General features: G+C 34.9%; 1 protein-coding gene across 1 annotated transcript in view; it reads left to right on the forward strand.

Moving 5' to 3' along the window:
- Nucleotides 1–13,822, forward strand: part of KIF5C (kinesin family member 5C) — a 203,457-nt gene that overhangs the window by 80,587 nt on the left and 109,048 nt on the right. Inside the window, exon 3 of the mRNA XM_051985841.1 lies at nucleotides 8,982–9,055. Coding sequence (XP_051841801.1) covers nucleotides 8,982–9,055 — 74 coding nt within the window. The remainder of the gene's footprint in view (nucleotides 1–8,981; nucleotides 9,056–13,822) is intronic.

Consider the following 13,822-nt stretch of genomic DNA (forward strand, 5'->3'; position numbering starts at 1 on the left):
TGTTTCTGTGCCTGGTGCCATCTAGTTCTTAGAAAAACAATTGAGTTGGACCAATCCTGCATCTGGCCTGGTATGCTAATGGTAACCTAAATTTTTTGACCTGTTTTCTTTGTGGGAGATTGTTTCTTTGGCCAAATAGACAAATAAGTACTGTATAAAGTTAAGCACTGGTTGTGGGGAAACCAGAGATGATAGTAAAAGGTGGAGAAAAGAAAGGAAAAAATAATTCTGGAATCTTATGACTCTTTCATTTGGCAAAAGCATTCCCCAATAGGGTCATAGATCCCCCAGCATCATTGTTATTTTCATCATGGGAGGAAAGTCTCTTCTTTCTTAATAGAGCTGCTGCTTTGAGTTTTGTTGCTATATTTTAGTTAGACTTTTTTATGAAAGCCCCATGCTTTTTTATTTGTTTTGGCAGAGCCATTATTTTCTGTTCTATAGCCAGCTCTTGAACTAGCTAAGTGTTCCAGTTTTGTAAGCTAAGAGCTCCAGCCTTGACAGGTCCCTTTACTACCAAGGACAATGTTGATAGGACAGCCTAGAGCTTGTCATTTAACAGAATGGTCATTTCATGGAAGAAACTGGTAAGAGAAAAGACTACTGACCCCAAGGACAATGCTGGATGGGCATGATTATTTTTCCCCCCACCTTCTTAGACAGTATAACACTACCCCCATAAGGAGTAAGGCTTGGAAACAGAACATAAGAAACAAGGTCTTGACCTCTCTTGTCTTATATTTTAGGTAAAGAATACTTTTCTTTTGGGACCAATGGATTACCCCTCTCTCAATAAAACCTTTGGGTTTTTAATGAATACATTTATATTTTTCTACAGTATTAAAACTATTAAAGGTTAAAATTGCGCAAAAACTTTTGGGACACTTTTTATAAATAAATGTAGATATTTCCTTTTTCTAAACTGCTAAATTTCTTTCATGTTCCCAGTCTAATTGTATTTAGTGTGTAGATTTTTAAATCTCAATTTTTAAATTTTAGATTGTAACTTTTTATTAATCATTCACCTCTGTTAGGTTTTAAATAGATATTGTGCTTAGGTTGATAAGGAATTCACCTCAGAGCCAGGAGAACCCAAGTTCAAGTCTCAATTCTGTAAAGTACTGGCAAGTCACTTAATCTGTTAGTGTTCTACATGACTTCTATGATTTTAAGAGCTTGAGAAGTTATTGAACTGAAAGTTTCCTTATGAGTAATTACCCATACCAATGAAATTGTAGGCACAGTCTTCTATCTTGTATCTATATCTTCAGATCTATTCCCCTTAAGTTCCTACTATATTTCATTCTTCCTATGAACCTTCCTATGGAGCAAAACGTATCATGCAAAATCAACTGATAAAATAAATTTATTTGATATTGTAGGCAACTTTTTTAGCCTTCTCTTACTTAGGAAGAAAATGTGTTTCATGATCTCTTCCCTTGACTGAGATTGGTTATTGCAATTGAGTTTAACTGCTTTCTAGTGTTATTTTAATTTACATTATAATCACTGTGCATATTATTTACCTGGTTCTGCTTTTTCATATAACATTAATTCATTCATTCAAATCTTTCAAAGTTTTACAGAATTCCTCATATCTATCTTTTCTTATACTATAATACTATTATTCCATTACATTTACATACCATGGTTTGCATAATCATTGAGCACCCACCCACATTAGCAGTTTGTTTTTGCTACTGCAAAGAGTGAGACATACTTTACCAGTAGTTGATGGATATGTGTGTATCTTACAATTCAATTCATAATATTCATACATCATGTGAGACAAATGTGAAAAAAATAGCTACTTGTTACAGAGCAAAAAATAAATTAGCATCCCTAGTTATGCAAGGTAGAGAAGGAATATTCACACTAATCAAGGGGAGCCATATATCACTTGTAAGACAAGATAAAGAGAAGTTTATATATATGAATGTGTGTGTGTGTGTGTGTGTGTGTGTGTGTGTGTCCTTCTTTGTAACAGTTAAATCTTTTGTGGTAATTATGGAGTAATTACAATTCATGATGGAAGAACATGACATTAGTTATGCCAATTCTTAACAATGCCAATTAACTGGCTAAGATGACAGGAAAAAATAATGATGAATGTTGGAGGGGATGCGGGAAAACTGGGACACTAATGCACTGTTGGTGGAGTTGTGAACGAATCCAACCATTCTGGAGAGCAATCTAGAATTATGCCCAAAAAATTATCAAATTGTGCATACCCTTTGATCCAGCAGTGTTTCTATTGGGCTTATATCCCAAAGAAATACTAAAGAAGGGAAAGGGACCTGTATGTGCCAAAATGTTTGTAGCAGCCTGTTTGTAGTGGCTAGAAACTGGAAAATGAATGGATGCCCATCAATTGGAGAATGGCTGGGTAAATTGTGGTATATGAATGTTATGGAATATTATTGTTCTGTAAGAAATGACCAGCAGGATGAATACAGAGAGGACTGGCGAGACTTACATGAACTGATGCTAAGTGAAATGAGCAGAACCAGGAGATCATTATACACTTTGACAACGATGTTGTATGAGGACATATTTTGATGGAAGTGGATTTCTTTGACAAAGAGATCTGAGTTTCAATTGCTAAGTGACGGACAGAAGCAGCTACACCCAAAGAAAGAACACTGGGAAACGAATGTGAACTATCTGCATTTTTGTTTTTCTTCCCGGGTTATTTATTCCTTCTGAATCCAATTCTCCCTATGCAATAAGAGAACTGTTCGGTTCTGCAAACATATATTGTATCTAGGATATACTGCAACATATCCAACATATAAAGGACTGCTTGCCATCTAGGGGAGGGGGCGGAGGGAGGGAGGGAAAAAAAAATCGGAACAGAAACGAGTGTCAATATAAAGTAATTATTAAATAAAAATTAAAAAAAATAATAAAAAAGATCCACGGGGGGGGGGGGGGAACAATGCCAATTAACACTTAGGTGTTAAAAATATACTCTTAACATATCTCAGTTATCAGCTATTCAACAGAGATAGTTCTTGCAAACATTTTCCTCTGGTTGGCTTATTCTTTTCTTATTGTAGCTGCATTGATTTTCTTCATGAAAAGACTTTTTAAAAAAAATGTTATTTAAACTACATGTTTTAGTTTTTTAAAGTCATAGGATTTAGAGCTTGAAAAAGGACATTAATAGTTTAATTTCGGGCATTTTATAATTAATCAATAAACACTTATTAAGCATTTACTATGTTCTAGGCGTTAAATTAAATATTAAGGATAGGAAGGAAGACAAAAGAATCCCTGCCCTCAAGTTGCTTACAATACATAAAAAGAAGCTGAAAAGCAGAGGAGAGGGGAAGAGGAAGATGAAGTCCTGCTTCCAGTGGGAAACTATGAGATGCCTACCTTGGGAATCCTCCTTAAATGCATGATCTGGAAGGGGCTCTCCTGATATCTATTCTCCATCCTTTCTAGTAAAAGAGAGGGAGGTGCCTCAGGGACAGAATTTTATAGATAAAAAAATCCAAAATCCTGGGAGGTTGAGCAAGTTTCTTACTTAATTTTTCTTATTTTAAACTTAGTAGTTGTTTTTTATTCTAAACCAAGTTTTCATTCCATTAGATTAGGATGCTAAATTTACCACCATGTTTTAAGGTCTTCTTTGCTACCTTACTAGTTGAACTTGTGATTTTATTTTGACCAACTGAATGGGATTAAAAAATATTTTATATACAGATCCTTAAGAATTGGGCATGAATGATACTTTTGGTGAGTCTTTAAAAGTGAGAATACATGTCAATACTTGATTTAATTATAAAAAGATATTATTTTATTTATGGAACAGTTATAGAACATTATATATAAAAATTACAGTAGATCTTATGACTTTTTCTAATTGAGCTTCATTTATATATAAGAATGGAATTGATAATAATTTTAACAGCCAGCATTTATACAGCATATTAAGGTTTGCAGAACACTCTGCATGCGTTATCTTATTTGACTCTTTTGTCTATTCTCTGATACAAGTTTAAGAAGTATCATTATCTTCACTTCCTCAGTGAGGAAACTGAGGACTAGAGAGATTGTGGTTCTTTATAAAGCTAATCACTGAAATCATGCAGATGAATTCAATCTCCAAGAGAGCTAAGATGAGGTGTAGGGCAGAAATTTGGGGACAGTCACATTTACAAGGTGGCATGAGGGGAATGAACTAATAAAGGAGAAGGAGCAGTCAGAAAGATAAGAACAGAAACAGGAAAAAAAAAAAAAACCTATGTTAAAGAAGATGAGAGAGTATCAAGAAGAATGGAATGATCAGCAGTGTCAAATGTTGCCCAAAGATCAAGAAGAATATTGCATGAGAAAAAAGGCCTTTAGATTTGGTAACTAAGTGTGGCATGGAAAGAGAACAGAATCAATAAAAATCCTAGGGTGAAAGTTAGATTGCAAGAGCTGAGGAGTGGGTGGTGAGGAATTAATGATAAGAAATGCAGAAGGTGTCTTCTGGAAAGAAGGGAAAAGACATAAATCAGTAGCATAAATGGTCAAAGGTTTTTGTTTTGTTTTGAGGATAGGGGAAACTTGAGGAGGTTTTAATTCACAAGGAAAGAACCAGTAAAGAGAAATTTATTAAAAATTTGAGAAAAGGTAAAAGAAAGGGGAGAGGTTATGTGGATGGGACAAAGTTCAAGCAGAGAAGAGTGGGTTCTAGGACAGAAATATAATAAATTTGTCTTGGAAGATTACCTCAACCTCTGAGACTGTAATAAAGAGAAGAGATGAGTGAAAATAGAACACTTTAAGTGTGGAGAAGGGCATTCACAATAAATGAATGCCATTTTTTTTTTTTTTTGGTAAAGTTACATACAAGTAAGGTTCTTTGCTGTGATAGATAAGGGGTGATGAAGGGGATACAGGATTTGGGACAAGTCATTGGAGAATATGGTATAGAGTCAATAAGAGATGAATAAAAAGACATCTCTATACAAACAGGAAAGACATAGTTGATGTTTGATAATATGAACCCAGGAAACCCAGTAAGCCAAATTTTGTAACTTTCTCTGGCATGAAGGTTTTTTTCTGTGTCATGAACTGCTTTGGCAAAATGGGAAAGCTTATGAATCCCCTTTGAACAGTGTTATTAAACGTATAAAGTAAAATACAAAGAATTATAAAATGTACTAGCAGAGTTGAGGAAAAGATTTGGTCACGAGGTTCATAGATTTAAAACTACAAGTGAAGCTTAGAGATCATTTACTTTCACTCCATATAGTTGAAGAAACTTGGAATTAGAGAGGTTATATGATTTGCCCAAGATCACAAGGAAGAAATGCTGCAGAAGCAACATTTAAACCCAGGTCCTTTAATTCCAAAGGTAGACTCTTTTATTGTAGAATTAGTACCTCAAGAAGAAGTAGGACAGATTATGATCAGATAGGAACATTCTGGGTCAAGGAAACAGGGCGGTTTCTAGTGATAATGAGATTTGTGATTTGAATGCTTTTATTATATGTAGCAGTCAGAGATAAAGTGGTGATAGAGATCATGAGAACTGAGGAGAACTGGGAATCCAGTTCAAGGTTTGATCATTTTGAATATTGAAATCTTCATCACCAAGTTTGAGGAATGGGGTAGATAGGAAAACTGTAATCTAGGTGTTGAAGTTATTGAGGGAGGAAAGAAGATGGGTAACCTTGAGATCAGTGAATACAAATGCATGTTGATTGATTAAATGAATGATAGTCACATAATAGTTGCGATCAGTGATATGGCAGAGCACTTCCTGGAAGTGGCTTGGGAAGGAAGGACCATGCTGACTCCTTCCATCATGCTAATGGGTATGTTTTATGATTTCTTTCTACTTTCTACTTAGGAGCAGTTCAAGGTGAAGAGCTCCTATTTCACCTTTGGTAGAAAAGCTTACTTTTATAGATTATATAGCTTTAATTCAGAAACCAGTTCAGTAACCAAACTGTCTCATACTTAATAGTGAAACTTTATGGCACTGAATATATCAGTGTTCTCTAAAATCAATCTTTGTTTCCGGAAAATAATGAAATGGGACTTAAAGTACAGTATAGAAAAGACCCTGGGTTTAGGGTTAGGAGGACATTAATTTGATCCATCTTTTGTATATACTCGAGGTTCATTCTTGCTGGCATTAACCAATCAGAAGGATGTCTAGAACTCAAGTTGCTACTACTTTCCCCACAAGTTTCTAAAGAATCCTGGAAGAGTAGAAGGTAGGGGCAGCTAGATGATACAGAGGATAGAATAGTGGCCCTGGGGTTAGGAGGACCTTAGTTCAAATGTGACCTCAGACACTTAACACTTTCTATTTGTGTGACACTAGTAAGTCACTTAACCCCAATTGCCTCAAAAAAAAAAAAGAGTGGAGGGTAGTGATGGTTTTATAGGACTATATCTCTTAAATCCCTACAATTGTGCTTCCCCCATAGTCATCAGTTGTTTATAGTCTGACAGATTTAGTTTTTTAGAAAAGCATATTTACTAAGATAGTGTGACAAAAATAACCAATACAAAGCATCCCCCCAGAAAGCTTAGACATGCTCTTCCAGCAATACATTCATAATCCATGGAAATGTGAGCATAAGAGAGCACAAATGATAATTTTTATTGATTGCTAGGAATCCTTTTTTTCCCCTTATTATGAAGTATTCATGAGGTTCCCCTTAGAAATAGTATAGTTTTTTTTTTCCCTTGATTTTTTTGTAGAGTCTTAAAAGATACCATTCCTCAATATCTTTTATTTGGTTTACAATACAATCAGTTCTTCAAGAGATTCTAGAATCCTGAGGCATTTATAGGAAGCCCAAAAATCTTCCAACCCTTTAATTTAAAAGGTTGTCCTCTAGTGAGAAGGTTGGGGGAAAAAAAAGGTCAAGATTCTCTCTAATTCGCCACCAAGCAGTTCCTTTTCAGGGATTTGGTACAATGTTTTCACCACAGTACTTCCAGGTGCTTGAATCCTCTTGACAGTTTTACACACAACATACAATTGTCTCTAGAATTAAACCAGACTTCCTGTTGATCCCCTTGAAATGTCTTTGATTGATTTAATGAAGATTGCCCAGTCTTGTTCACACCTTTGATTGTTCAGTGTATATATATTCTCACCTGATTAAGAGATCACAGTTAAGTGGAATGAGATCATTCATTGACTCTCTATCCTTGCAAACAAAACGAAAAGTTTGGATGACATGACTTCTAAACATCCCTTTGAGTTCTAAATCTATATTTTTGTTTGCAATTTTCTAGAGCATTTTAAAATAACCAAATACACATCAATCCAGTTTAGTTTATGGTACACTGTAGATAGGCCGATGCTTGTTAATTGGTTAATTGAATTAAAGTTCCTGGAAAAAAAATTAGTCATAAATAAATTTAAATTTTAAGGAACATTGGAGATAGGGCCCATGTCCTGAATACTTTGTTTTTTATAATCTATTGATGTTCACCATTATCAGATGAACTTTCACAAGGATTGATAAGTATGAAAATGTTATAATCTGTGCAAGCTCTTATGGGCAGTTAGGTTTTTTACATTTCTCTTGTTCCTAAATCACATGGTTGTTAGATATATTTATTACCTGTAACTAGCAAGCATTTTTTTCTCTTTCTTTCCTTGCTTCCCTCTACATTCTCCCTTTTCCTCCTTCTATACACGATTTCTCTCATCTTCCTCTTACCTCTCCTACTGCCATTCCAATCGAAAACTCTCATTTTCTTCCCTGTCTCAGCTCAACCTGGAATCAATAAGATGACTTTTTCAAAAAAGTGAATCTGAATCAGCATCATGAAATAATATCAAGCTCTCAGAAGCTTCAAAGCTATTTGGTCAACTAAATGGATTAAGCTGATTGCCTGCCTGATTGATTTCTTTCACCATAGAGTGTACACCTCTATCCCTGCCTCCTACCTTTGGCAAATTAAGACTTCCTTCCCATGGGCAAGGTTAGCTAGCATTATGGAGACTAATTATGTTTCCTTTTACTTTCTGAGATATTTGTGTGCATTTGAGAATAACTGGAGAAAATGACTACTAATATATTTTAATCACCTCTGCTGCTTTGAAACATTTCCTGCAGATAAGCTCAGTTCTTTCAGAAAAAACATTCTCCTTCCATGTGCCTTTCTTTTTCCCTGTGTGAAGTAGAAGAGGGCCTGCAATATGTGTGGGTTTGCAGAGTGAGTGCACTCATTGTTAATTAAAAAAAAAAATTCCTGATGCTAATGTGGCTGTCTAGCTTGCTAGTACTATCACGGAGGAAACTGGAAGTTTTCAAATGTAAGTTGAAGCAGCTTTTGGTTTCTCAGCCAGTGGTCACCATGCTTCTTGTTTTATAGACTGAAACCTCTTGTTAGCTCTCCCTCCAAAAAATTCCATTCTTTGGAAGCTCTTGTATGGACTTTCTTAGGAGACTTCTCTAAGGATCTTACTGGGAGTCAATATTTTAAACAGATCAAATTCCAGTAAAGAAATCCTATTCTTCCTGGTACTCCAAAAATTCAAGTCACCTGTGAATTTATTTGGGCTGATCTAATAAGAATATGTATGTGTGTATGTGTCTGTGTGCATGTGTCTATGTATAGAGAGAACTTTGTTGTATTAATATACATAATTTTATCATATATAATAAATACATCATGACTTTACATATACATACATTTATACTTATTTATAGAAAGGGCCTCCAAAGGTCTTTTAGAGTATAACTTGGCTTTCAAGTCTTTTGATCTTAGAATTCTCTGTAGAAAATACTTTCCAGTCCATTCTTATGAACTCCGCATTCTTAAGTTTATCTTGCTCTAACATGAACTCATTTCCCCTCTCATTTGGTCTTCAGTAGAGAAGGAAAAGGCAAATATTTCTGACTTAGTTTTAAAATATTTTGTTATCTTAGAAAGTTTGAGGGTTACAAATATGACATAAAAGTTAACAAGAAATAACCTGATTGGGCATTTGTTTTCCTTTCCTGCAGATGTACTGGAAGGTTACAATGGGACTATTTTTGCATATGGACAAACTTCTTCAGGAAAAACCCATACCATGGAGGTAAGCTTCATAACACTGATGTGGGAGGTGGGAGTGAGAGAGAATATTTCATGTATTTTAGATAAAGAAATGGAATTGAAACTTTTAAGTGAATCCAGAGTGCACATTTCTTCTCTATGTTTTAAATAAGCTCAGGCTTTGGCTTTCTGGACCAAAGTTATAATCTGATTTTACAATATGGCTGTAATCAGTTACCCTATTAAAAAAAAAACTGGCATAAAGGAATGAATATTAGATTTCAGTGTCAGAAACTGTGGATAAGTCAATTTTATTACTTAGCACCTAACCATGAGCAAGTCATTAAATTTCTTCAAATCTTAGTTTTTTCCATGTGCATAATGAGATTAGCTTTAAAAATGATCTGAAAATGGCATAGCACAGCTGTAGAGAGATAGCATACCATTGTGTGGCATTTTGAGGTTTCACTTCCAGTTCTGTGACTTATGTGTGTGATTCTCTGAGGGTCAGTGTTTCCCCATATGAATTCTAAATTTCAGCAATTTCTTACTACTTGGTTGAGGTGGGAATCGGGAGAAATGTTATTGCATAGTTTTCAGTCCTGTGTTTTAAACTCCAATACTAACCAAGTTTGAGGGAACTCAGTTCACAAAGAGTAGTGTCAGATTCATCTTTCATGTTCAGGTTTTTTCATTTATTATATAATCTCCTGAGAATGTTGCCGAACTGGGCCAGGCTGCTTCAAAAGTGGTTGAGCTTGGGAGCTGGAGATTTCACAATCCTTAAATGTTGAGTAGTGCATAAATATTTCACTAAGAATTTGGAATGTAAGAAGATACCTTACTGTTATGAATTATGAAGAACAAATAAAATAATGTATGGAAAGCATTTTTGCAAACCTTTTAAGTATGTTAGCTATTATCTCCTTCCACTAAAGTCCTACCATAGTACTTCCTTGTGGTATGGAGATGAATCTGAATTCTTGAAAGCTGTGCCAGTAGAATATAAGTTCTGATAGTTCCACTAATCTGAGAAGATTTCATCATGGGCTACACATGGATCATTAGAGTTGAAAGGAACCCTAGAGAATATCTAATCCAAGAGAATAGAAGATTATTTGTTTAGTGCCAGAAGACCAACCCAGATGAGTTTGAATGTCATCTCATGGAAAAAGGTTGACTACCACATGATGAATTTTTTGTTCATAGCAATTTATGAAACAATCTACTAAGGTATGGAAGGATTTTAATCTTTTTTTTTTTTTTAGAAGAGATGCTATCCTTACTTTAGTGATTTCATGGGGCTTTATTTACATTTTAGGATTTCATTTTTACAGCAGCTTCTTTAAATAAGTAGCATTAAGTATAACTGTTACTATAGTAGATAGTAGATTGCACAGATATACTTACATGTAGTACAAGTCTTAACTATATTCCATTGCACAGTTGGAAAAACTGAAGTTGGTAAAGTTGTTACTTGAACTGTTATCAAGCTGTGGAGTTTAAACCTACATCTTTTGTTGTCTAAATTGAATATTTGCTCTTTTACTCATTTAAAAAAAAAGATGGAATAACTTACTGTAGGTAAGCTTAAATTCAGATTCTGCCATTGGTCCAGAAAGTCTTTGAGAATAGAATTCCTTTGCATTCCACAGAACATAACTAAAGGGTGCCTAAAGCGGTGTTATTTGCTATGTCAAGAATGAAAAGGAGGAATTGGCTTCTATTCTACCTTTTGAGTTTAAAAATCTGGACTTCAGGTTGCTCTTTTCATCACATGACTTCTCCTGTTGGTTTAAGGTTTGAATTAGAACAACATTTATTTCAAATGTGGTTTATGAAAAATAGGCTGCTTATTCTATACCTCAAAGGGTTTTCATGCAATGATGTGCTACTGTTCCTTTTCAATTCCCTTTCTGGGTATGGTCTAATACCTACCCCTTTTCTTAGGGGTTAATCACTGGTGGTATTCTCTAATTAAGTATTCTCTGCCTCCTGGGAAGCTACAGGCTCAGCCCACACAGATGGTGAAATAGTAGAGTAATCCACTAACTTAGAATGTAATTAATTCAAAATATCTGCAGGGTTTATGCCATTTTGTGAGTAGGATTTTTTAAAAATCACTTATATTCAGAATTAGAAATACTTATTTTTCTTTAAGAAGGGATATTAATTCCCTAAGAATTATCAGAATTGTCACATGTGAATCAAGGCAATATTCAGTTTTAATTCCTACCCTCTTTTGGTCTAACATTCCATGATAATTCTATTACCTCCATCGAAGGGGGAAATGTATAAGCCTATATAAAATTAGAAAGATTAGCTCCTTAAGGTAGGGCATTTAAGAAAGATTTTCAGAATAAACATTAAAACCATGATAATATTAGTGTATGCCTAACAGGACATTCAGGTCTTTGTAGCTTGTGCTCATGGAGGGGAAGTAGTCAGTCTCGGGTGCTTCTGCCCAAGGGAAAAATAATTGGTGCCCTTCTTTTTCAGAGTATATTTCTACACCATTACCTCTAGGCTAGATCTAACTTTTAAATTATTTTATTTTATTTTTAAAGCTTTTTTATTTTCAAAACATGTTCATAGATAACTTTTCAACATTGATCCTTGCATAGCCTTGTGTTTCAGATTTTCCCCTCCTTCCCCCATCCCCTCCCCTAGATGGCAAGCAATCCAATATATGTTATACATGTTGAAATATGTTAAATCAATATGTATAAATGCATTTATACAATTCTCTTGCTGCACAAGAAAAGTCAGATCAAAAAGGAAAGTAAATGAGTAAGAAAATAAAATGCAAGTGAACTACAACAAAAAGAGTGAGAATGTTATGTTGTGATCCACATTCAGTTCCCATAGTCTTTTCTCTGGGTGTAGATGGCTTTCTTTGTCACAAGATCATTGGGACTGACATCAATCATCTCATTGTTGGAAAGAGTCATGTTCATCAGAATTGTAGATCTTACTTTTTCAAGGAGTTTTCTGCATTGACTGTTCTAGACTGCGAAACTTTGTTATGATGTCCTTTACCTTCAACATGTCATTGCAGGGACATAGGAAGTGCTCTCTAGAGAATATTACAATGAGCAAATCTCCAAATATATCCACTCTTGCTACTCCCTTTTTCCTTATTACACTATCAAGCAGGGAATCTCAACTTGTCAAATGCTTTTAATGGGGTACATTGATTTTTGGATGGGTTGACTGGCTGCCCTATCTCCTCTTCTTCCATGAGAGACTGTGGGATGGGACTCAAGTTGGAAAAAAGAAAGTCTTATTTAGTGATAATGAGAATAGGTATTGGGTTTACTTTTCTTTAGCGGTCACTAGACTCTCATGTCACTTTGAGGAAATGTGGGAAAATATTCATTATCAGATCTCTTCGTCTTTTGGGAGAAATCAGATGCTAAGATGTCATGCACTAATTTTTGTTGGTTTGAATCAATTGGTTAATTTTTTCTGTGATCTAGGATAAGCCTTTTTCTCATTGTCTCCTGAAAGTATTTTTGTGTTTCCTAAACTTTAAATTATTATCCAAATCAACTCAAGCCAGCAAATGCTTGCTGAGGAAATGGGTTAATAGTATTGATCATTTGATTAGACACCAAGGATTTATTAAGTGCCTACTATATGCCAGACACTGCTTTGCACTGGGAATACAAATATAAAGAAATAGTGCCTACTGGGAAGGAGCTTACATTCTAATGAGATTGCAAGGACAAATATAAGTATATGTAGAATAAAATTCAAAGTAGTTAAATACAAAGAAACATGAGAGAGAGGGCATCAGTCATTGAATTGATGCTTGTATTAGTTTGGTGGATGCTTTCTGGGTCTTGAATATTGCAAAAAGAACTGTGCCACGGCCTACAGTGAATTACTGTGGGGCAAAGGGATGCCAATCAAGGAAGCAAAATAGACCCTTTATCAAGTCACCATTAAGCATTAATTAAGCTCATACTAAGTGAAAGGTACTATGTTAAGTGCTGTAGATACAAAGAAAGGCAAACAAACAAATAAAAGAGAATTTCTTGGTCTCAAGGAGCTTATAGTTTAAAGGGGAAACAACATGCAAACAACTATGCACAAACAAGATTTTTGCATGATAAACTGGGAAGCTGGAAAGGGAGGACTTAAAGGAATTCAAGGAAGTGAAGGAGAGGAAAGGAGGAGAATGAAAATCCTAGGCACTGGGATTACCCAGAGAAAATAATCCTCTATTTACTAAATCGGGGAACAAAGGATTTCAAGGATTGTTTAGCCAGAGAGGATATGGCAGTTTTCTTATTCTTGTTATAGCAGGGTCCATTTGTGGAGATACACCTGTGTTCCTGTTTGGAAGACCATGTACTCTACCCTGACTCTGGTTTGGATCATTGGTCCCCCTGTGTTGGGGGATGGGGAGAAAAAGTAGCCAAAAAATAACAGAATCTCTCCTAGCAAAGTTCTTCATTCTGTGGGAGGGGAGACATAACTCACATCAAGTGATTTTTTTATAGGATTAGAAAATCTTTGAAACTATAATATTTATTTCAGACAATTCAGAATATTGGCATACATAAACATGTCAAGGGATTATTGGTTCTGAAGGCATTAAAATGATTTGTGTACCCTTGAAATAAGATATTTATTCCAGAGGCACACAAATCATGTCAATTTCTGATATCCTTAAAATAATTCTTTCCTGCTGCCTTTTCAAGACTCATATTTATATAAAGGAGGTATGTCTTTAATGAATCTTATGTTTTTTAAAATAAAAAATTTCAAAACTGAGTTTCTCAGCAGCTTATCTTTGTGTTTT

The sequence above is a fragment of the Antechinus flavipes genome, chromosome 3 (genome assembly GCF_016432865.1).
Source record: "Antechinus flavipes isolate AdamAnt ecotype Samford, QLD, Australia chromosome 3, AdamAnt_v2, whole genome shotgun sequence".
Lineage (NCBI taxonomy): Eukaryota > Metazoa > Chordata > Mammalia > Dasyuromorphia > Dasyuridae > Antechinus > Antechinus flavipes.